General features: G+C 42.3%; 1 protein-coding gene across 7 annotated transcripts; it reads left to right on the top strand.

Moving 5' to 3' along the window:
* Nucleotides 1–1,725: 1,725 nt before the first annotated feature.
* On the top strand, nt 1,726–24,048 carry anln2 (anillin, actin binding protein 2). Of its 7 annotated transcripts, XM_080761453.1 has the most exons (25): nt 1,726–1,927; nt 3,412–3,508; nt 4,452–4,622; nt 5,518–5,616; nt 6,185–6,354; nt 6,641–6,733; nt 7,786–7,875; nt 8,755–8,844; nt 9,848–9,935; nt 12,815–13,137; nt 13,721–13,830; nt 14,049–14,178; nt 15,123–15,258; nt 15,932–16,108; nt 16,498–16,624; nt 16,834–16,882; nt 17,038–17,091; nt 17,456–17,488; nt 18,034–18,058; nt 18,529–18,638; nt 19,134–19,187; nt 19,776–19,862; nt 20,739–20,846; nt 21,729–21,880; nt 23,025–24,048. In XM_080761453.1, the coding sequence occupies exons 2-25, from the start codon at nt 3,418–3,420 to the stop codon at nt 23,197–23,199; spliced, it is 2,742 nt and encodes a 913-aa protein (XP_080617579.1). In that variant the 5' UTR covers nt 1,726–1,927; nt 3,412–3,417; the 3' UTR covers nt 23,200–24,048. The 7 variants fall into 7 exon arrangements, with proteins under 7 accessions (XP_080617579.1, XP_080617582.1, XP_080617580.1 ...); XM_080761456.1 differs by lacking the exon at nt 7,786–7,875; XM_080761454.1 differs by lacking the exon at nt 7,786–7,875 and having other exon boundaries at nt 8,719–8,844.
* The last annotated feature ends 873 nt before the right edge of the window (nt 24,049–24,921 follow it).

The following is a 24,921-nucleotide window of genomic DNA, read 5'->3' as shown; positions in this document are numbered from 1 at the left end:
CAGGAACAAACTGCAGGCTGAAAAGGCCCTCAGCTCTGAACTGCTACTGATAACAAACTTCCATTACACCTGGGAAAAACGGAATTAATTATTTTTGGATAAAATCTTAATCTCAGCAAGGCCGATGGGCGCCGGCTTCTCAGTTAAAGTGGGTGACTGACAATATTATCACACATAAAGATGAAATTACCTACCTAGGTTCCATCCTGGAGGCACATTTTTCCTGTGATAAAATGGCCACCAATGTAATAAAAAAGTCAGCCAAAGAACTAGCCCCAGTATGTTCCCTCAGCACTACGCTCATTCTGTAGCTCCGAGCGTAGGGAGAGGGCACATATGGGGCTTCCAAAGAACAGGATTCCTGTACAGGACATTTATGATGAATTCCTGTTCTGTTCTTTGACTATATAGAAGTGTCTATTTGTACATCTCTAATTGTTTTGATGAATTGAACATGGTGGACCCTCTTGTAAACAAGTGTAATGCTTAATTGGGTCATCCACTCACAGTTATTGAGTCTTTGTATTGAGTTTGTGGACTGGTTAAGTAATCAATTGACAGGTGTGGGGTTGCCATGGCAATCAATTGGCTGAGGCAGAGGCTGGAAAAGGCCCACTGGCAGAGCCTGACCAGAGCCTTTTGAGGTGTTTGTGGACAACCGCACTCCCTGTGGGGGTGTGGAATGCATGTGTCGAATTTGAAGTTGGTGGGGCAAACGGTTCTCGAGTTATGCGCATTACAACCATACATAGTTAGACTAGACCTGTACGTGCCCGTCGGCCTCTGGCCTACTTGAGAACGATGCAACTTGGGAACAAAATAATACCTGTTGTCAACTTGTCATAGCACCCGTTTTAACTATCTTTCTGTCTCCCCGACTCGATACCAGGCACTGCACTGAAGTCGGTGGGGGGCAAACGGTTCTCCAGTTACGTGCATTACAACTGTACACACACGCAGACAGACAGACACACACACACATGCACACGCACACACACACACACACACACACACACACACACACACACACACACACACACACACACACACACACACACACACACACGGTCACACACACACACACACACACACACACACACACACAGACACACACACACACACACACACACACACACACACACACACACACACAGTCACACACGCACGCACGCACACACACACACACACACACACACACACACACACACACACACACACACACACAGAGAGAGAGAGAGACGAGGGGCATTTATAGTAGGATGGCTTCTTTTGGGCTTGTCTTCATATACGTGGTCGCTTATTTCTGTCGCAAAATCTGGCAACACTGCTGTACAGCCTGTATATAGATATTTTTGTGTCATGCACCAAAGGCACCCAGCCCACATGGACTTACAGGACACACCATAACATTGCGTCAATATTGCATTGTGTACAATAAACAGATTTGTTTTGTTGATATTCCATTTTTTTTTTTTTTTTTTTTTTACACAAACAAAACATTCTGCCTTATTTCCCACGCCCTGCATAAAAAGTCTGCCAAAGCAAAAATACCTTTCCTAAAACAAAATTCCAGTTTTTCATAGTCCTCCAACCAGAAAAAGTCTGCACAGATGGTTGTCATTTTACAAAATAATATATGTCTTAATTCTTCATATAATGGAGTATATATACTCTAACTCTAAGTGTACAGTACAGCAGCTGAGCTCGCAGGGGCAGTAGTGCACAGTGTGGCAACGAGTCAGAACAGAAGACCCGCTGAAATTCAAAGTTTGAAGGAGGAGACTCCACTCCAGTCGATAAGCTTTAGGCTTTAGCTTTGACGTGTGTGTTTTGTTTTCTTCTGGTGTGAGCTATTTAGACCTTATAGTGCTGCTAAGTGCTAACTACGGTTTGCTACCATACTTTAACTAATACACATATTATTCAGGTAAGACTTCTTTCTTATCTCGCTGTTTTAGCTTTGGCCTAATAATGTAACGTTACGTTAGCACGCGGATTCTCATCAAATAGCTTGTTATAAAACGAGTAGCTTAACGTTAACGCAAGCGAAAGTTACTGTTAACTATAGGGCATATGGCATGCCACAGTTTTGTACATGGATCGTATTTGGTGGCACCTCAAATCAATGTAGGTAACGTTAGCTAATCTACGTAAGATAATTGACTAGTAGCTAGCCAGTGAAACCTTAGACACGTTAGCCCAAGTTTAGACTAGCGTCTTTTTCGATTCTGATTATCACTCTCAACGCTACGAGAGTCTAAATATTGGGCTAAGAGACAGTTACAATAAGTGAAACTATAGTGATGTTTACTTTTGTTTTGTTCAAATCTGCGGGCATTGGGCTGTCAACTTGTCAAGGCCAGAAAGTAGTTGTTTGTCAGTAGGCGTTCCCGCATAACTTCAGGGTAAGATGATGATGTCACTATTATGTGATTCAGGCTGCAGGCATTGTGTTTCACGTTTCTCTTCACTGTTTGACTTCTATGATGAATTCCTGTTCTGTTCTTTAACTATATAGAAGTGTCTAATTGTACGTCTCTAAATGTTTTGATGAATTGAACATGGTGGACCCTCTTGTAAACAAGTGTAATGCTTAATTGGGTCGTCCACTCACAGTTAACGGTCTTTGTATTGAGTTTGTGCTTGAAATGTACTGTAATTCTGCAAACTGTTAATAAATATTTCAATCAATCAATCAAACTTTAATTGGGAGTGAGGGACAATCCTGGTGTTTAGTGTTTAGCCTTGGATGGATCACAAGACGGTCATTGGTCATGATATGATACGATATGTTATAATATTTGACAGTCTGTATCAAGGAACTAAATTATTTTCGCTCCTATGCCACCAAAATGTGGAACGCCCTACCAACAGTCATTAAGACATGCAAATCCCTCGACTCCTTCAAAACAGCTCTCAAAGGGCACCTACGGAGGGCTGCAATTCGAAACTGGTCCCTGTAAAATCTGAATCCACCCCCACCCACCGACCCCTTTTTCCCCTCACTGTCACTGTAATATGTTTCTTTTCCCTTTTTACCTCCTTTATGATGAATTCCTGTTCTGTTCTTTGGCTTTATAGAAGTGTATATTTGTATCATCATTTGTTTTGATGTATTGAACAAGGTTGACCCTCTTGTAAACAAGTGTAATGCTTTATTGGGTCGTCCACTCAAAATTAACAGTCTTTGTATTGAGTTGAATTGTACTGTAATTCTGCAAACTGTTAAATATTTCAATCAATCAATCAATCAATCAATCAAAGAAAGGCTATTCTGTGTTGTGTTACTGCAACCTATACCAGTATCTTCCCCACCTGTTTTGTTGTACTAACCTACAGTGGTCAACAGGTTGTCACCCAACATAACTAGGTCTTTCATGTCACTCGTGTTTCTCTGTTTGCATTTTGCAGTGCAACATGGAATCTGGAGAAGAAAACACTGCTCCTAACTCGAAAAGACCAAGAGCTCCCCTGTCCGATTCGGAGGACAATGTTCAATTGCCATCAGGTGTGTGTGGGTCACAGACACAGTGTATGACTCAGGGGTAGAGTGGCCGGATGGGAACCGATCGATCCCAGGCTCACCAGAGTAACTGTCAAAGTGTCCTTGAGCAAGACTTGAAAAGAAACCCTAATTGCGCATGATGTGGCAGTGCAGAGCTATGGATAAATGTGCTATATAAATGCACCATTTATAAGTGTGAAGGAATAAGTAATGTTTGCGAAGCAGTGAGCACTTACTATGAGACCTAGCAGATCATGTCTGTGTGTCTGTCTGTCTGTCTGTCCCGCTTTTGTGCCCATATATGGAGCTGAGTGATTACGTCACCACCATGACTCAGCCATAACCATATAAGGAGTCCCCAAAGCAGCTATACGTCCAAAACCCAAATATGTACGAGCTGCGTTCGCTTCCCGCGTTTGCGCGTCTTACTGGTAATATCTATAACGTGATTGGTTACGTGGTTGTGTCTCTCTCAGATATACTTTATTTCAGTGGTTCCCAAAGTGTGGTCCGGGGACCCCAAGGGGTTCTTGAGGGAGTTCCAGCTAAATGATAGTTTGGACTCAAATGGACCCTTATGGGTCTGTAACTCTGATTGTACAAATGCATGGACCCATTTGTACCCTCTCAGAGTTAAATTAACATTGATTTTACAATATAAATTGGGGGTCCCAGAGATAGAAATGCCATTAAATGGGTGATCTGTAGACTAATTAATGTCAAACTGGGAGTCCTTGAAATTTACCGGGTTGAGAATCTCTGCTGGAGCCGTAAAAATCTTCTCTTATCCCTGGCATATCTTTTCAAATGGGGGTCCGCGGGCTAATAAGTGTCAATTTGGGGGTCCTTGACATGAAAAAGTTTGAACTACTGCCTTATTGATCCTGCACTCCCAAGTCCCATGATTGCAGGCCTCACATGTTTTCTCTCCCACCGTGTGTATTAGAGACGCACGATGGGCAGAAGCGGCGGCGCCTGGAGAGTTCTGCTGGCCAGGAGAACCGCAGTCCTACGCCGTCATCCTCGGGACGTAGAGCTGAGCTGGATGTAAAGCCAGACACACCGGCCATCAACTCAGTCAGGTCCCGACTACAGCTGCTCTCACAGACGAGGCCAGGTGAGAAAGGTGTCACGACTCCAGTCCTAAACCCGACTAGGCAAACACTAGAATGCATGGGGCCTAGGTTAGAGCAGTGGTTCTCAATCGTTTCAGGCTGTGACTACCGTAATGGAATATGTCTGTTTTATTAATCAAACTGCTTAATCAAACTTCGATAGCTCGCCTATGGGAGAGCACCTTCTAAGCAAGGTGATCAATGCAGAAGCATTACTTACACACTCAGACAAGAATTGTCTGGGCATGTGACGCGGAAAAGAGGCCCTGCCCTCCAAGCAGCAGGATATAGCGTGTCGCAGTCCCGCCCCCTTTCATGACGACGAGCGGCCCGGAAGAGAATTTCCCAATACATTTTTCCCATAGACGTTTCAAAAAGTATTTATTTAAAGACCTGTAAGCTGAGTCTTTAAAGCTCTTTAAATAAATACTTTCTGAAACGTCAATGGGAAAATGAATGGGAAATTCTCTTCCTGGACCATATGCAGACCGCGGCCATCTTGCCATATAAGTTAATGGCAACAGAAAAGTCCTATCTGATTGTATTTAACAATGTCAAACTCACCAACATTGCAGCTGCACAAAAAGATTGAATTATCCTCTTTCTATCTGCAACGTCAAAGTGTTTGTTTAAAAAAAATCCACTGTAGACATGTTATGAGCAACTTTCTTTGCTTGCAGGTGTTGCAGTTTGGAAGTTCTCGTTAGATATCACTCAACTGTCCTGCGTACCACCTTTTGAATTTGCACATAATGCTGTAGGCAGCAGGACGTTGCTTTACTGAAAACAAGTACTTTCAAAGTCTGATGGCAAGATGGCTGCGGTCTGCAAATGGTCAATAGCAGTGGTTCTCAATCTTTTCAGTCTGTCACTAATAGAATTTGTGTGTTATTTCAGGAGGACCTGTTCTGGCCCGGGCTGAATCTGATCCAGGGGCTGCTGGTAGCCCATCAGTCTTTCTCCAGGACTCCCAGGGCTTCAGACAACCACTCCTTGGTTAGACTGGGTGGAAACGCGCACATTAGTTTATTCCCTCACAGTACATACTTAGGCAACCAGGCTGGACCGTTTGGGCAGTCTAGTCCAGTTATTGCCAATAAATGTAAAAACCTAATCTTATCTTTGCAATAAACATAGTTTAGTAACCTATGAATATTGCTGAGCCTTGTAACGACAACAAAACTCACACTATCAAACTCCTATTAATTAAATTGGATTCATAATCTTCAACACATCTTCACTGTAAATCAATATACTATGGCCACGGGATTTTTACATTTATTTTGCTATCAAGCATCGCCCTACTAACTTAAGACTAAGATTTAGCCAATAGCAAATGCAGAACAAATCCATTTATTGTTATAAACAACTTGGGTTGTTATTTCAAATCATTAAAGGAAAAGTATGTTTTCCATTAGTGATGTTTTTCAATTTTATAAATGTGCAAAGGCTTAAAATAATATGAATGATACACACGTGACATGGCTTTATCTGGCCTATCATACCTATTTGAGTGTGGTGTCACTGATATTTGTTCTGCCTTGTTCTTGCGTTTTTCCTCCAGGTGAAGGAGAGTTCAGTCAGCGTCTGGAGCGTTTCAGAGCACCCTTGTTTGAGGCAAGCACTGCTGCAGGCCACCACCCTCGCTCCCTCTCCAACTTGGTCTCTGACATCCACCAGAAGATCCAGGGAAACGTGACACCCAGCTCCAAGGAAGCGTCCCGCATTCGGCAGGTACATTTACTGAAGCTCAGCTCAGTGGCTTCATAGCTCAAGGTCTGTTCTGTAATTCTTTGTGGCAAAATGCTTAATATGGACTGTTGTTTGACTTTGGGGGTCGCTCTTCCAGTATAAAATATGTTTTGTAATAATGTTTGTACAATTACTACTGAATTTTAAGTTATTGTTTTTATTTTTACCACCAACGTGGATATGGTTTTTGTATTAAATTGTTAAATGTCGTCTCAACTCTCAGGGTAGATGCTCAGTTTCTGTCTTTGTCTGTCTTCCCACCAATCAGGAGAGAGAACAGGAGGTGCGCCTGTTGGTCTCCCAACCGATTGCCAACAATGTCTGGCTGAAAAGGAGCAACTCCGACCCATCGCTGGCCGAGGTGCGTTTTAGTTTTCACATTTCCAATTGTCTGTCTACCTGACTGTTTTATGTACTTTTACTTAGCTCTATATGCTGTTTCATCACTTTATTTGTCATAGGGGAGCCGTGCCAATATTTAACATTAATCATATTGCTTCGGCAGTAGTCTTCGCCCGCAAACCCCCATTTGAAAAGATATGCCAGGGACCTCCATAAGAGAAGATTTTCATTGCTCTAGCAGTGATTCTCAACCATTTTAATGTCAAGGACCCCCGTTTGACCTGCATTAGTTTACGGACCCCCATTAATGGCATTTCTGTATTCTGAGACAATTCTGAAACAGTATTTCTGGGACCCCAATTTATATTGTAAAATCAATGTTAAAGGGATTGTGCCATAAAAATAAGGTCACGTTTACCAACTATACAGGCAGGCCTGTCACCATTATTATATAATCACCTAATCGCAATTATTCAATCGTTTATTCCAATCGTTTCCACGTTGGAAAATGTTCATATATAAAAAATTATAAGATCAAGCTCAAAATGGCTATTACAGCTATTCATTAAATTTAGTAAATTATGCAAGTTATTTGTCACATGTGCCCCGTGCACCTTTCTGTTTGCCAAACATTGATTGTCAAGTAAAATGTCATAACCGTGACAGCCCTATATACAGGGTTTAAATTTCTGGTTTAATGTTTGAAAATACTAAAGATGTGCTGTCACACATCTTTAGCGGATTGTCTCACAGCTTGTATAAATGTATACTTATTCACTGTCGGTTGATGGTTGTAACCTTAGGAAAATAGTCTTGTCTGTCTTTAATGTCAGCTGGTCATGTAGTGGTCAGGTGGTTTTAGTTGAAAAAAAAATTCTACTGCCGAAAAACAATTTAAAATTGTTCATCCCAATGTTGTCAATTCAACTCTGACTGCTGCCGGCTCGACTGCGACAACAACGATGCTCCCCGTTACATGCCCACTTTTTTATACAGAACAGCGAGGTGGAATAATAGCACAGCGTTCCCACCATGAACAGGCTGTGTGAAACGGGGTTATGTGAATCTCAGCAGGGGAAAACTTCTCCTGGACCTTCCTCCTCTTCCTGGATAGCACCGAATCGTAGCAGGAGAATCTGGCCTCCCTCACAGTCCTGGGATGTGAGTGATTCAACTGCAGCTCAGTCACTTGGAGCTGCCCAGTTGGGTAACATTTTGTGGTCATGGGAGTGGGCATGAAGGCCTTCAGTGGGCATAGGAATTGGCAACAGATGTAAAAAGAATCCTTTAGGATAATACAGGGAGAATAAAATATCACGAAAGGTGACAAAGTGCCCATTTTCATAGCCCCAAATGTTTGCCTCTCAGGGTAGGAAGTTAAATGACTAGACACCAATTTAAGTTGTGGTTTTGTTTTGGGTTGGTGGGTTTGACCCTAAAAACATTGGAGGTTATTTTCCTTTCTTGACTTAAAAAATGAACATGTAAGCAAGGCACAAGGGGTCGGTCCACATGTTTTTGGTGAAATGTAATTATACTTCGTATTAACTGGAAATCCACGTGAGGGGATATGTGAAAATGCTGATGCTCTACTTTGCTATTATATCTTGCTCTTTCTGCGGCCCCTGGGTTTAAGTAAGATTCTAATGTTGATTTTTGGCCTAGGGTTTCCCCTAGTATTTGTCCAACTGAAGAGTGAGGTGCATTTGCATGTGTCTTATGCTTGATGATCAACAAGTAATATGTGTGAGGCCAGACCTACTGTATAAGTACCGGTATATACAGTAGGCAGCTGCATCGCTGTTAATCTAATCATTTCTATGCATCACAAGCAGCAGCTTCTCTCCCTTAGGTCCACATTAACCGCTTTACATTTAGATATACATTTCAGAATACCAATCAGTGGTGGTTTTAGACCTAAATGAGCAGGGCTTAGAGTTTGACGTCGACGATAACCTCTGAAATGTGGTGGAAGATTTGATGAATTTTTCCCTTGAGAAATAGCTGTTACAGATGATGTTTCATGGTATATATCGGCAGGGGAAAACCTCTCCTGGCCTGTCCTCTGACTGGACGGCACCGCCACCTACGCGTAGCAGGAGAATCTGGCCTCCCTCACTGGCCTTGGTTGTGAGTGCTTCTACCGGCTACAACTGTACAGTAGCTGTCCTCAGTCACTTAGAGCAGTGGTTCCCAAACCTTTTCATGTCAAGGACCCCCCAAATTGACACTAATTAGCCTGCGGAGGACTCCCATAAGAGAAGATTTTTAGAACTAGCAGTGATTTTCAACCCGTTTAATTTCATGGACCCCCAATTTGACATGCATTGGGCTACGAGCCCCCATTTAATGGCATTTCTATCTCTTGAGACTCCAATTTATATTGTAAAATCAAAGTTAATTTAACTCTGAGAGTGTACAAATGGACCTGTGAGTGTCCATTTGTACACTCAGAGTTACAGACCCATACGGGTCCATTTGGTTCCAAACTATCACTTAGCTGGGGACCCCCTGGAACTCCCTCAAGGACCCCTGGGGGTCCACGCACCCCACTTTGGGAACTACTGACTTAGAGCAGCTACACACCTGCTGGGCAACAATTTGTGGTCATGGAGGTGGGCAATATGGGCTTCAGATAATATGCTAGGAATTGGCAACAGGTCATGCAATCAATTAGGATAATATAAAAAAAACATTCTATTATCATCTATTGATTAAAATTGACCATTTCCATGGCCCCAAATGTGAGGAAGTTTGATAACGGTCGCCTATTGAAGTCTTTGTTGTGGTTTTGGGTCGGTGGGTTTGCCACTAAAGATATTGTAGGTCATTTTCTTTCATGATCAATGAATATGGTGACATTGGGGCACAAGGAATTCACTTTGACCATTTGTGTTGTTGAAATGTTGTCATTACACCTGTCATTTCATGGTTTCACAGTACAGTTTGTGCTCCATTTTTCTATTATCATATTTTTGGCACACTGCTTTAATTTTCTGATGTGACATTGCATTTTCCTTTTCATTGCATGTTCCTTTTTCTACTTTCATATCTCTACCATTGCGGCATATCACTATTCACCATTAGTTCCTGTGATGGTATTTAATCCTACAGTAATTTGTTATCTCTCCAGCAGGTAGATGGTGATACTGAAATGAAAGATGGAAGCTACTCTGAAGTTTATGCAGCTAGTACAGAGACGGTACAGCCAAAGGCCACAGGTGAGACCCTCTGACTGGAACACACAGAATTCGTTAATGCATAGTTGACTAATCCTTCTAAGAGTACGTTTATAGTCTAATAATAATAATGTTTAAACGTGAGAAAACGGGCTTCTTATTGCACATTTAGTGTAGAAGACTATTGCACACTGGGATAAATGATAAACATGTGCCAAAGTAAATGATTATTACTTAGTGTAGTTATGTGCAACTGTGACTCTCTAACAGGTGAAAACACAACTTGTGAATCCTCCGATCCTGTCGTATCTGTAGAACTAGAGCACTCTAAAGAGTGGCAGGTGGAAATGGAATGGAAAGAGCCAGAGGCTACAAGACATCCAGGGCAGAATGATCAGAAGAACCATTTTTTGGGAAATGAGAAAGGCAAGCTAAATTCCTGTCAACCTGACATGCATGTCATTTTGGAGTCGCCTGTTGACAAAGAGCAGAGTGTATCTGGGTTGGCGACTACTGCTACAGGGTTGGCTAATGCTGAAGCCCATGGTGCCTTGGGGTTGGTCACTACTGAAGAACAGGGTGCATCAGATTTGGCTACAATGAAGGAGCAGAGTGCATCGGTTTTGGCTACTCTTGAGGAGCAGGTTGTTCCTAGAACTGAGGAACGGAGTGTGTCAGAGTTGGCTACCACTGAGGAGCAGAGTGCATTGGAGTTGTCTGCTATTGGAGCGCAAAGCTCATCAGAGTTGGCTGCAATTGGAGCGCAAAGCGCATCAGTGTTGGCTGCTATTGGAGCGCAAAGCGCATCAGTGTTTGCTGCTATTGGAGCGCAAAGCGCATCAGTGTTGGCTGCTTCCGAGGAAGAGAGTGTATCTTTGTTGGCTGTTATTGAAGAGCAGGGTTTGTTTTCCACTGAGGAAAATAATGCCTCAGAGGTGGCTACCAGTGAAGAACAGAGTGCCTCAGAGGTGGCTACCAGTGAAGAACAGAGTGCCTCAGAGGTGGCTACCAGTGAAGAACGGAGTGCGTCGGGGTCACCTGCAATTGATGAACAGAGGACCAAAGAGGCATTCAAAGTAACTGCAGAGAAAGACTCTGTCTCAATTGAAGAAACCGAACCATCAACGGATGAGGAACCGAGGACGTGGAGATACCCTCAAGGTGGGGTGTACAGGGAGGTAGAGTTGTTCATCGCTGAGCATGAAGATGCATGTACTAAAGGACGAGAGGAGTGCAACTCGCCCACAGAAGTTACTGGGTTCCCAATAAGTGAAGAACTTGAGGAGTCTACATCAGCGGAGGAACGCGATGGATCCAAAATGCTCCCCGATGATTCGGTCAGAGACCAAAGGGATGTGGTCCAGGTTCTGAAACCTACCCCAGAAAGAGACCCGGTAAACACTGTGAATCATAAAGAAGTGCAGATGTTAACTCCTGATGCAGTGAAAGTGGAGGTGATGAACGTGGATATAATCAACATGGACAAAGCAAATTCATCCACAGAGACCCAGACATGTGATTTAAAACAAGAAGACATGGAGTTGTCCTTTGGAACAACTCCCCCGAAGAGGGGGAATTCAATAGCAGATGACGTTCAGGCTGTGAAAGACGGACAGGGCAAAGATGACTCAGAAGATATCGAGCTTGGTAGCAATGGCGCAGATTTAGAGACCGTGATGGAGGCTCAGAATTCAGAATTCACTCGTATTTCCATGGAAGTCCCACTAACTGAAAAGTGTGTTGAGGCAGGGGCAGTAATATCACCGGCACTAGAAAGAGAGCAGGTTGCCATAGATGAACAACTGGCACATGCAAATAATCAGTCACATAAACGAGGAATCCTAAAGAGCGTCTCCTTCATCTTGGAGCCTCAGCTAATCAAAGACTCAACCCTGTCTGAGATGAACACTTTCTCTGAGCCCAGGAGAGAGTCTAGCTCATCAGGTGAGATGAATACAGCTGCATTTGGAAGACATCATTAACATAATTTGAGCACAGTGGCTGTATTTGGGGAACTGTGTGGTACTGTAAAATAAATTTAAGTAAGATATCTACGTTTACAATTGTAGTGCTGTTGGTTAGTAATATTGATACAAGTAGGGTTATAAGATGGTAGAATCAATGGTCATGTTATTGCACATCACCTAAGCACAGGTTTATTTTGGGACATGACAGTATCTTACTAGAGCCTGCCCGATTTATCAGTGGGTCAATTTTTTTGGCAGATATTGGCTTGTTTACTGTTTCAGTGCACTGGTGATTTTGAACAATAAACATTATTGTTAAACTGACTGTGTTGTCTAACCTCAATGTGTCAACATGAAATCGGAACATACTCTGCTATATAGGCATAAAAAGGGTTATGCTCAGATGGGCTGATGACATCAGGCATATCCAAATATGGTCATAAAAGGTCACAAATTCAGTATCTGTCAGGCTCTAGTATTTACTCTGGGTGACACAAGTGAATTTCGAGAACACTGTTGAGCACAAGTTTGAAACACATTGGTGATCATTTATTTAAGATATGACTTGTTTTATACATGTTGTTTCCCACGTGGTTTGTGAACCAAGCAGCCAGGTAAGGCCATGTTCACAATTCACATACCTAGCTGTTTTCGCGTTGAACGCTGGGCTAATACCTTTTTTAAATTTATATATATATGGGCTCAAATAATCGATTACACGACACAAATTCTGTTACCATAACAACGACCCACCACCCTAACTCAGAACTTAACTTAAAAACTGTTTTCAACAATTGAAATTGGAACGGCGGGGGGTGGGAGAAAGAGGCTCGGCTTTGAAGACAGAGGCTTTCTGCAGGGGAGGGACGACTGACATAATGCTACGTGTGAACATTAGTTGTTTTAAAAGGGTACTTGATATATGTTGGGATGTTTTTGGTTTTTCTCCACCAGAGGGTGAACTGACCTCTCGGGACGAGGCCAACACAGCAGAGCTGATAGACGAGATGTTTGGGGAGGTTCTGGAGTATGCCGGAAAGATGGAATCGGAGCGGAAGAGGGCTGACGTCGACACCGAAGACAGTGGCATCAGCGCTTGCTCTGGAGAAAAGGACAAGATGGACTGCGAGAAAGAGAAAAGCGAGGGAGACGAGGACGTCAAAGAGGACCATGGGTGCGAGGCGGAGTTTGACGCCAGTAGAGATGAACTGACTTTCCCCCCCACCGGCATCCTCTCTCCTCTCAGCAAATCTGTAGAGGCTGTGGTCACCCCTCTCGTAAGTCTGAGGGTTGTCCCGATCGCATCGAGTGATCGGAAATCGGTGCCGATCACGTCATTTTCAAATGATCAGAAATCTGATCGGGAGCCAAAAAACGTGATCGGGGGATCCCTAGTATCAATATTATATCCATATCATGATATTTGACTGGATATTGTCTGTGATTTTGGATATTATACTATTGTGATATGGCATAAACGTGTTCTATAAAATATTAATGTCTGATCGGGAAAAATCGGTATCGGCAGATGCTCAAAATCAAATTTGGATCGGGAGCAAAAAAACGTGATCGGGATTCGGGACAACCCTAGTAAGTCCATTAAAATATATATTATAGTCCAATATTAAAATGTCTTAAAGCATTATAATAAATGTATTTTTATCTATACATGCAGGAGCTATGTCCTCACCAGATCAGGGGCTTAGCCCAGAGTGTAGTAGAGGTGTTTTCTTCAATGTTCTTTTTCCACAAATGAGTCTTGAAAATGGGGGTCGTCTTATAATCAGAGTCGTCTTCTATTGGGGATATATATTATATATATTGGGGGTATATCTGAATGTTCCATCCTTGGATCCACAGAGGCTGGCAGTGACCCTGCAGTCCAACCCAACATGTTTGCTCCTGACCCCACTCACCCCAGAGAAGTTGTCTACCCTCCCCGCAGGCGCAGAGTCCTCTCCTTTATACAGGTAATAGAATGATTCCTTTAGGTGGTAATGATAATCAAATGCTGTTTTTCTCATTGGCTTGACGAGTAAATATGGGTATGTGACAAATCAATTATCACCCGGACGGTATTTGTCGTTGGCCTTGGTATCCTATGTCGGGCAATGAATGAATATGCATGTTCTTGCAATAAGTCTATGCTCTTTGTGTGTCTGATAATGATTTATTTCTCGATTGACAGCATCGATGCCTATCGCACTCAGAGACAGAGTAACATACCTACCTTTCAAAGTGTCACTCCTACGATACAGAGGAAGGCCCAAGAGAAGTCCCGTCCGCAACAATCTATCAACGTGAAAGATAAGATATTGGTATGTGGCAGCCTTCTTTTAATGGTTTCACAATTGTATATCTGTTGTATTTCTCAGATACATTTTAGTGTCTCTATGACAAGGACTTTATATTCCAGAGCCTCTTATGAGGCCTTATAGTCATTTTTTACTTAACCTGTGTTCCCCTAACCCCTTCTGATTGGTTGCATGACTCTCTATTGGCGTGTGTGGTCACCCTCTTGTTTTTTCAAGATTTACTCTACATTTGCTATAACTCCCCCTGACACTGTTGGCTGGATTCCCATTGCAGTTAGAACTGCAGACTCGCTCCCAATCTTCGGCCGTAGTCTGAAAACTCAACTCTTCAGACTCCACATTGGCCCGTTGCACTTGCCCTAGCTTCGACGACCTTGCATTGTATTATAGACATGGCATTGTATAGTGTATACTTATAGTTATCATTGTAAAGATATTCTACTGTTAGAGTTTGACGGATGTTAGGTTCTTGGTTCACTTTTGATCCTAGATAACTACTTCTATGTATTTGATGTATTATATTACCTTGTGTTGTTCTTGCTTACTGTAAATCACTCAGGATTAAGAGCGTCTGATAAATGCCTAAATTGTAAATTAGTGTTCTGGAGAATGGCCTCCAGAACTGCCGGTTCTGTCAACTCGACAAAGAAGATATAAATATGTCAGTTTCCCCTATATGCATTATTGTGTGGGGGGGCCCTCACAATCATGACCAGTCCCCACAGTATGATCTTTAGTAGGTGGCCGTGAATAGGCCAAAGAAAGGCAAATAACCGCAAAAAATAATCACAAAAATGTCGTCCACGTGTCCACAGATCTGCATGTGCGTGCATGCATGAACCCCCCCATCAGATTAGTTTCTTCCTCTTTCTCTGACATTGTGTGTTGTTCCACGGTTGTCCAGGCTCTATTAAATGAGTGACATTGTGTGTTCCACGGTCGTCCAGGCTCTAAACGAGGAGGCAGTGAAGCTGCAGACGGTGATTAGCCAGACGCTGCAGGCTCTGAGCTGCTGCACCGACGAGGAGCACGGCCGAGGCTCCGTGACCGAGGCCGAGGCTGAGAAACTACTGCTTGTCTCCTGTACGTAGCACACTGTCGCTGAATGCCTGTTGTCTCCTGTACGTAGCACACTGTCGCTGTACGTAACACACTGTCGCTGAATGCCTGTTGTCTCCTGTACGTAGCACACTGTCGCTGTACGTAACACACTGTCGCTGAATGCCTGTTGTCTGCTGTACGTAGCACACTGTCGCTGTACGTAACACACTGTCGCTGAATGCCTGTTGTCTGCTGTACGTAGCACACTGTCGCTGAATGCCTGTTGTCTCCTGTACGTAGCACGCTGTCGTTGAATGCCTGTTGTCTCCTGTACGTAGCACACTGTCGCTGAATGCCTGTTGTCTGCTGTACTTAGCACACTGTCGTTGAATGCAAAATGAAACCAAATGGACCCTTACGGGTATATTTGGTTTCATTTCACGCTCCCAAGAGTTAAAGTATTGTTAAAACTCTGAATTACTTAATTTTCAAGAATCTACACAATCTACACAGCATGGAATTGTGGACAAAAACTAAAATCTTTAGTTTTGGGTCTGAGAGATTAAACCTCATCAAATGGTCCGTGGCTAAAATACAGAATAAATAGTGGGCCCTGGTATCAAAATGGTTGAAAACCACTCTAGTAGTAAATTTAGTACCGGTAATTGCATTGCTGTTTTTGATCATCTTTTATTCAAACGGATTGGTGTGCCAGGTGAAAAGCGTGCTGCCCTCCTGGCAGAGGTGGCGAGGCTGAGGGAAGAAAGGCTTCTGGAGTCTGCGGAGGCAGGAGGAGCCACATCCCTGATGCCCTGCAGAGGCACCGTTGCCATCGGCAACATCCAGCTCCCTCTCAAGGTGGAGTTTGTGTACTCCTCACGCAACCGCACAGGTACCACAATACAAAATATGGTTTCGTGTTTCTGTCAATCAATGTACTGGCCTGGAACAGGAAACATGTCATTTGTTTTGGTTTGGCACCGTACATGTCCCTACAACCTGGACGGATGGATGGTCAGTCTGAGACTGTGTAAAAAATATTCTGAGAATGTACTTGACCTGGCAGAGAAAATAATGGTCTGGCAAGACTGACTTCCTTTCAGCTACAAGTGAAAGGATGTGAATGCTGTGTAAACTGTACACTTTGTACAGTATTATTAACTGTTTTCTTTGACGTTTGTCCTGGTTGAACACCTAACTAACCTCCAATTCTTCAAATGAGGACCATGATTTCCTTCTCCACCTGTATCTAAGACTTTCTAATTATCTCATCCTCCAAAGGTCAACCAAGTCACTATTTCTTTGTCCTGATCCGCTATGGGCCCTGCAACATTGTTGCCACCCCTCTGGCCACGGCTGCAGATGCCAAGAACGGAGACACCATTTCCTTCCCCACCTCTGTCACTATGTAAGTCAGCATTGTTAAACTCATTTATGATTCATATTCATACACCCCTGTTTTGGGAGCTCTCGTACCCTCCCTAAAGCCTTAGCTATTCCCATCCCTGTCTAAAAACAATGACTTGACATTGAGCTATTTATATTGAGCCACAGCTCAATATAAATAGTTAATTGTTTACCAAATGCATTTCATTTCTTCAATCCCTAATGCTCCAGGAAGGATATTCGCTCCAACTTTGAGATTGATGTGGAAGTCTACAGCCTGGTGAGATGGCATTTTATTTTATTCTGAAGAAATTCAGTCATTAATCAGTTAATTTAATGGTATTTACTGCATTTGTTCACTAAGAAAGAAGATGAGCATTGTCTCGTCGCTGTCCTATTAAATAATTTTAGAGTGTACTGTCCCTCTGTGTTTAGTCCCACACCTCTGGGAACAGCTGCAGCATGGAGAGCTCCTCTACTAGGACACGGGTAAATACTTATCCTCTGACACACTGGTTCCCAAACAGTGGCTCTGGACCCATTTGTGGGTCGTGGACACATTTTTATTTTTTTGTTTCCTACATTTTGTTTTTAAGTATTATTATTTCAAAACATTTTCTAAAAACATTCCCAAAATTGGTAATATTTTCATGAATTAAAAACTAAATTTAATCAATTCTGAGCGTTGTGAGCTTGTGTAGATGTTATTTGAGATGGTGTATTTTCACTAGTTTGGGTCCTGGGCAAAAGTCTTAATAATTTTTTTGGGTCTTGAGCTAAAATGTTTGGGAACCACTGCTCTGACAGACATGTGACATAGTATTCACTTGTTGGATGTTTATATACCTTCTAGGTCACGCCAAGAAAGCTTCTGAATACCATTATGGTGAGTGTCCTGTTTTGTTTCTTGGCCAATGAATTGCTACTTGTTAAGAGCAGTGGTGTCATGCTCGTAGAACGCAGCGTACCAGTCATTTTTGTGACGTGCATTCGTCCAAAGCAATCTTTAGTTTCGCTAGTGTGCAGTAAAGATGTTTGTCTGACTATTTTAAGTCTACTTTTGTGTTTGTGTGTCTAAAACTCTCATACACTATTTAACAATAGGCTCAGGCTATGCAGCTGTTCTGTGTGCATGCCGCGATGCGCACATGCACGCGCGACGTTCCGTAGTACCAGAAAAAAAATCACCATGACACCACTGGTTAAGAGAGTAACAAAGACTTTTCTTTTAGCTGCCATCAGATCAGACTGCATAATGTGAATGAGAACTTTCTCCCTAAGTGCATATGGTTGTGTTTTTTTGTTTTTCTTGTATATTATTTATTTTTATCACATTATGCTGACTGTAATGCCTTAATTTCCCTTCGGGGATTAATAAAATATTATCTCATGATCTCATCAAAGACCCTTCCATCTCTCGTCTCTTTTCAGAATCGTTCCAGCAACAGTATAACATGTAAGTTGTTTATTTCTTAGACCAGGGAGAGTTTTCACTGAGGAAATGATAGTCATTTTAACCTAATTTCTCATCTAACCTTAATGTTGGCGCAATATCGTGAGGCATGAGTAATTTTGAGAAGAAAAAAAATAAATATATATATACACATTCACACTTCTTCAAACCAGGAAGAAAGACGGCCTCTACTTCCTGGGCCAGTGTGAAGTCATTTTTTGCTTGTGCCAGCGTGAGCTGCACTGTGATTGTCTGCTTTTATCTGGACTTATGGATGGTCCACTTTTGTGTGGACTTAACCAAACTCTTGTTTAATTTATCTTGTGATGTGTTGACTTCAGTTTCCTAGTAGTGGAAGCCTGAATTATAGGCTTTAGAATTTATAGAATTATAGGGCAAAAGAGCATAATGGAAAATCACGTAATGGTTTGTGATGTACCTTTGTCCTTTCTCTTTCCTTGGTCCTTCGTTAGCTTCCACCTTGTCCGTCATGAACACCCGTCGCTCCAGTAACTTCTGTCTTGTGGGCTCTCACAAGATCACCTTGGCCTCTCTGGGACAGAGCAAGTTCCCTCTGGATAAGGTACTGAGGGGCTACTAGGCTCTTTAAATATGCAGAGTACTTCATTGGGCTCCATAGTCGCCCCTGATATTCTCCAAAGGTATTCTGCATAATGTTTTTCTTGATTGAATACTTTATTAAAAATATTTGAAAACAGTACGGCAAGTTAAAACGTAAAGTAATCACAGATTTGATATGGACCAGTGTCGGTGTCTACTAGGATGGTGAAACTGCTTATTGCACTGATTACTTTACTATGAACACTGAGGACTTTGCTTGTGGGGTTCACACATTATGACTATTATAGGACAAACCCTGTCCTCTCTAGACCTCTATAGTATGCTGGTCAACAGAGGTTTATTCATTTGACTTATTACACACTATCTGTCACAATTACACACTCTTTGCTATTTTCCCCACCATAATGACATTCTACACAAGGGTGGGATCACTGGTGATGTAATGTGTCTACCCCTCCCTATTTCTCTCTCTGTCTCTCTTGCTTTCTTCACTCAGATGAAACTTGACGGAAAAATCAGGAGGCTCCTGGGAGATGAGTTTCAGGAAAAGGTTTCAGTCTTTCACGACCCTGTCACCCCTCTTCATTCTTCTCACTTCTCTCCTCTAGAGAGACTAACCTTTGTCTAATAACAACCGCCCGCTCTTGATTGTGTGCCTGTGATTCTTTGCTCCTGGCATGTTCTGTCAAAAATCAAGTAGAATTTCTGGATATTGTAGAATTTAACAACACAAGTATTTGGATTTTTTTTCCTATACTTCATATAGAATTTATTACATTAACTGTACCTTTGGCTTGCAGACATTTATTCTACAAGTCATCATACAGGAAGTAGAATTTGTGACTGCATACACATCGAAAAAAAGATGTCTATGTAAATCTTAGTAATAGTAATGACTCCAAATACAATACTGTAATCAACTTATCCATTGTTGGCAGTTGAGCTTTTGATACAATATCTGCATGTAGGTAAGCCGGTTTCTCTTGATGAATTGATGGAAATGCCACAGAAATTACAATTACACAATCACAATTATATTAACAATATTATAATGGAAATTCTTGAAATATGAAATTCCGTTATGCCCTCAAGCTAATGAGCTCCACATCATATGTCCCGACTCCTCTTCTACCTCTAGGTGCCCTTCCTTTCGCCTCTAGAGGGCAACATCTACCTGTATCTGGGAAGTGAGAGCCACTCCAATGTGCAGCACCAAGGCTTCCTGGTCAGTACCAGTGTTGTTTTTTCATGTCATGGTCTTTTGAATAGTTTTCATTTAGTTTTTAGTCCCTTCCCAACTCCATTTTTGAGGTTTAAGATTTGTTTTGCATAAATCAGTGCTATTGAACACCCTTTACATCTGTGTGTTTCGAAAATATCGAACCATTGGAAAGTAGTAAAAACCTTAACTCCATTGGACCCTCAAACTGTCTGCTAAAGCCACCACCTCTCTCCCTCTCATGCAAGTAATTGACAATATATAAAGTCACAACACCAACTTTGATGAGGCAGTATTGCTTTGTTTTCAAAATATGTTTTTCTTCATTTCCTGAAAAACTTGAATTTTTCATTTAGTGAAAGTTAAGTGGTTTCTTCCCGACAGCAGAGATATATAGGTTGTTGCTTAGCAGAAAAGGAAATTAAAAGAATCACACCCGTGTGAAGTGAGGGGCGCTAATATATTAAAGTCTAACTCATGTTGATTAGGTGATGGATGTAATGGTGATATAAAACAAACGGCCAACACAAACATTAAACGCCATTAACAATAAAGATACAATATGACGTAAACGACACAAACTTTGAACTAATATAAAGCCAAACATTAAACCTGCCCCTCAAAAATAAGCTTATATAAATATATTTGAACGGAAATAGCAGCTTCCTTACTTCCGTAGTTCCATACTCCATATAGCATTTGGAGATTGTGGAATAGTTGTCTGGCTACGTGAGACTAGATCAACGGTGAAGATGTGATGTCTTCGCCCCAAATAACCACGATATCCTTTTCACCAGGGAGGAGAACACAATGCTGCCAAAATACAAATGACATGAGACATGTTTCCTCATGTGTATTTAATTGATACTTCCTTATCCCCAGACAATGTTTGAGATGATCAAGGAATTTGGGGTGTGGCACAGACGATTCTTTGTCCTAGATGGGAGTCACATGTACTACTGGAACCATCCCAATGACAGGGAAAGCAAGGTGCAGTAGACCGGTCTTACTTATATCATTTATTTTATTATATTAAGTTAACCCACATGATTGATTCAGTCTGAGGTCTATGTAAGGTTTCTATGTATGCTATGCATGTTGTATTGTATATTGCTTGATATACAGAGGTCAGTGGTTGTCGACCCTCTTCTGCGTCAGGGTGGTCCCCAGTGTTCGCGGGCCAAGCATCTGACATCTGACCCATCCAACAACTCAACACGTGTTGAGTTGTCGGATGGGTGGGCAGCATGTTAAGTTGTCAGATGGGTGGGCAGCATGTTAAGTTGTCAGATGGGTGGGCAGCATGTTAGGTTTGAAGATGCGCACGCATCCACTTGCACTCTATGTGCTGTTTTCAATGGCCTGTATCAAAATTTCAGCGGCCGACAGCAGGCGCTGTGATACTCGCGGTCGGGTTTTTTCACCACCGACCGAGAGAACAACCGGTCAAGACACCACACACAGAATTTTGCGCGATAGATAGATAAATGAATCCTGCCGGGCAGATGGTTATGTATCGCTGTCACTGTTCTATATTCTATGTTATATTATCATTAAAATCTTTGTTTTGCCAATTATTTGGGGGACCACCTGTAGGCCATGAGGTAGAGTATTACTGGTCTGTGTACTGCATGTATATTTGCCAATATACAGAGATCTACTTAGCTTTATTTGCTTCACTGACAACATCAATTTGAGTATTTACTGTAGGATATCTGTAGGATATCAGCTGTTCTCTGTTGTATTTAGATTTGCCTTATTCATGGTGTTGTGGTTGGCTCCAAGCTGGGAAGGGACACTTACTGTAAAGGGGATGGGGAAACTCATTACTGACCGTTCTCTCCTTTTTGTTTGGGTTTATTTCCCTCCCAGGCACCAGAGGGCAGCCTCTCTCTGTCCAGCTCGTCCAGCCGGTGTGTCAAGCCTGTGACAAGGGACTCCTGTGCTCGACCTTTCACCTTTGAGCTGGCCAGCAACATTGTGGAGCAGAAACGGGATGATGACAGCCAGCAAGCTGCAGCCAAGTAGGTTATCAATATCACACACAGTGGTGGAAAAAGTACTTTTGTTTTACTTATGTAAAAGTATCAATAACGCAATGCAGAAAAAAGTCTGGTATTCGGGTAGGAGAAGGAGGGAGACCCGCACACTGCCACTTGCTGGTTCAAGCGCTTTTTATTTAATGTCAAAGTGCAACGTGTCCCCTAGGGTAGGTAGGTACCCTCACAAAAAACATGCAGCAATCCTGGTCTCTAAACTGCCTCCCCCTGGCCAGCCGGGGCGCCTGATGGAGGGGAAAAGAAATGGTCGGAATAACGTGTTCCTTCCACGCGCTACGTCCGGCCAGGGAAATTCCCCCCTGTCAGGTGAAAAGAAGCAGCTTTGACTCTTCATGCATAGAAGGAAGCATGCGGTTAGTCCGCTTCCCCCCCAGGTTGGCAGAGGAAGTGTAGCGCCCAGGATTACATTAGATAATTGACACTGTCATACAACTAATTACATAATATAGGGCATTAATTTATGAAACAACATAAAATATGAAATACGCAATGTTTCTGCCAGACTGACGATATGATCTCTGCAGTGATAACTGTCAGTCTGTCACACAAACTCTGTAACTTTGTGTCACCTCCTGCTGAGCTTACAGACGTTGCTTTATTCTCATCAAGTCAAACTTAAACCTATTTTTGAGCCCTCGGCCCCTCCTACAGTATATTCAGCTATAGTGTAGATTGTAGTCTTACACAAACATTACATTCCCATTGACAATGAATGGATAATGTACGATGATAATGAGTGCGGATGAGCGCCCCTCACTTCACACAGGTGTGATTTTTGAGGGCCTCCTATTATATACAGCGTTTTGTCATAACTCGTGTCACATTTGCCATTAACAATGAAAGGAGAATTTACGTCATATGTGTCTGAGCAAATCGGCTATGTATATAATTCTCGTTATATTATTTGCGTCGCTATAACATGACAGAGGTGGTATAGTGCGGCGCATTGTGTAATGCCTTATCTCAGTGACGTGAAAGAACTAGGGGGCATGGGTGGAGATGATAAGAGCGCCCCTCACTTCACATGGGTGTGATTTGGCTTGTATAAGTTATCATTTGTATGAAGGTCTGTCACTGCTTCATAAAGACTTAATTCTCTGTTCTCCAGAGGCTGGTTTTCAGCAGACACGAAGGGGGAGCAGTCCGAGTGGATGGAGAAACTGAACCAGGTTCTGCTGGACGTCCACACGTGGAGCCGACCCCAACAGACCACCCAGACGGACACACAGACCCTACCGGTCAAGGCTTGTAGCAGCCGCACCATTAGGGAGAGCAGTCTGTAAATTGCTCTAGACTAGAGTGCTTTCATAATGACACTACAGACAGGACAACTAGCATTCTGTCAACTACTCGAGTACTATTGTAATACATTCTGTACAACTAGCATTTTGTAAACTGCACTAGAGTACTATGATACTACAGTAGCATTCTGTACACTGCTCTAGTACTATCACGGCAATACAGTCTTGAATCATAACATAACTAATACTGTAGGTGAAAAGGTTTTGGTTGCTGCAACTTTACCACACACTTGAGTTCAGCTCTGAGATCACATGAGATCAGCTCTGTGTTTAACTACTTAATTGGGTCCACCAAATAATCTTTCTTTCTAGGGCTTTATGGAAGTATATTTTGTGTTGATTGACTACCGTTGGGAAATAGCCATTTGAATGTCTTGTTGTTATTAGATTTATCATTTGAGGTAATCTGGTTATTACCATGAGGTAAGGAATTGGGAGTGTTTCTATTTTGTTACTGCCATTGGGATGTTTTGTTTTCCCTTTCTGTCATTTTCCTCATTGGCTCCCTTAACTTAACATACTGGGCAGCACTGACTTGTCACTTTCAATATCTCTCTGAGATGGAGCTTCCTCTTGTGGCTTATATACTAAACATAAATATGTATATATATATATGAATAGAATACTAATATACATTGTGAAGGATTTACAGAACATTAACATGACAACTAATGTGTCCAGTAGGATGACTGGTGTAACATGAGGGTCTGATGCTCATGTTGCAATGGGAGAAATATGTATGACAGTTGATGCACCTGATTGTATTTAAAGATTAGTGCAACCAATATAGCCTCTGAATGGATATTAAATACGCTGCTGCATTGTATTGTTTTCTAGTCTACCCGTTTTATTTGCTGCTCTAAATGTGGTCTGTCATCGTTTTTAGCTTTGGACCGTAATCCTTTGAACTATTTGCACACAAAGGTGCCACCTCCAAAGTTCTCAAACTCCAATAATCCTCCAATAAGCCTCCCAATCCCCCTGGTCCCCACACACGCTTGTAAAGTGACTTTGAGTACTCTGAAAAGCACTATATAAATACCAGGTGTTATTACGGTATTAAAATAAAGTAAAATACAATATGCATTTTCTTTGTTTCATACAATCATAAGTGTTGCCATCAGAAAAATGGCAGTTGCAACAGCAAATTTATTTAGTTAAGTTGTCATTTCCCATATCTGTCAAACAAAACCCTAATGCAACTAAAATGTTTCTTTATCTGTAAACTTATGTAAGTTGAAATAGTCTTCCTTCCTTTCCAGTCAAATGTCACTTTTATCAAGCCAATAGAATGCCCCCCTCCTTGACACACACCATATATGGTCGTGTGTCTAAATTAGCATACATGTGCATAGAAGATGACTGAATGGGCCATACATAGATACCTACCGCGTCTGGGAGGAGTGTCTTACAGGAAGTCAGCCTAGGTCAGGAATGTCACTGAGGAAGTGGTCTACAATTAGACTTCCTGTTCCTCCTCTAGCCCCTCTGGGTGGGGTTGGTGCAGAGCTCAAGGTGATGACAACAACGAAGGGAGGTTCAGCCCTATGCCCCAACTTTACCATACACAGCAACACCTCAATGAGTTCAGGACTCCTATACCGTGGGAAGTACTTGGATCAATTTGGGGCCACCATTGGTGGGGGGGGCAGCGGTGGCCGAACGGTTTGCGGAGCGGTCTTGATATCGGAAGGTCGCTAGTTC

This window comes from Protomyctophum bolini, assembly GCF_963924005.1.
Source record: "Protomyctophum bolini genome assembly, chromosome: 4".
Classification (NCBI taxonomy): Eukaryota; Metazoa; Chordata; class Actinopteri; order Myctophiformes; family Myctophidae; genus Protomyctophum; species Protomyctophum bolini.
The sequence above is the reverse complement of the archived record's forward strand: the minus strand, read 5'-3'. Positions and strand labels throughout refer to the sequence as shown.

Excerpts from the sequence above, each read along its gene's own strand:
- anln2 (XM_080761453.1), top strand. The coding sequence starts at position 3,418 with ATGGAATCTGGAGAAGAAAACACTGCTCCTAACTCGAAAAGACCAAGA. Across the intron at positions 17,092-17,455 it reads GCTCCTCTACTAGGACACGG|GTCACGCCAAGAAAGCTTCT; the intron begins GTAAATACTTAT and ends TATACCTTCTAG. Across the intron at positions 19,863-20,738 it reads TGCAGCACCAAGGCTTCCTG|ACAATGTTTGAGATGATCAA; the intron begins GTCAGTACCAGT and ends CCTTATCCCCAG.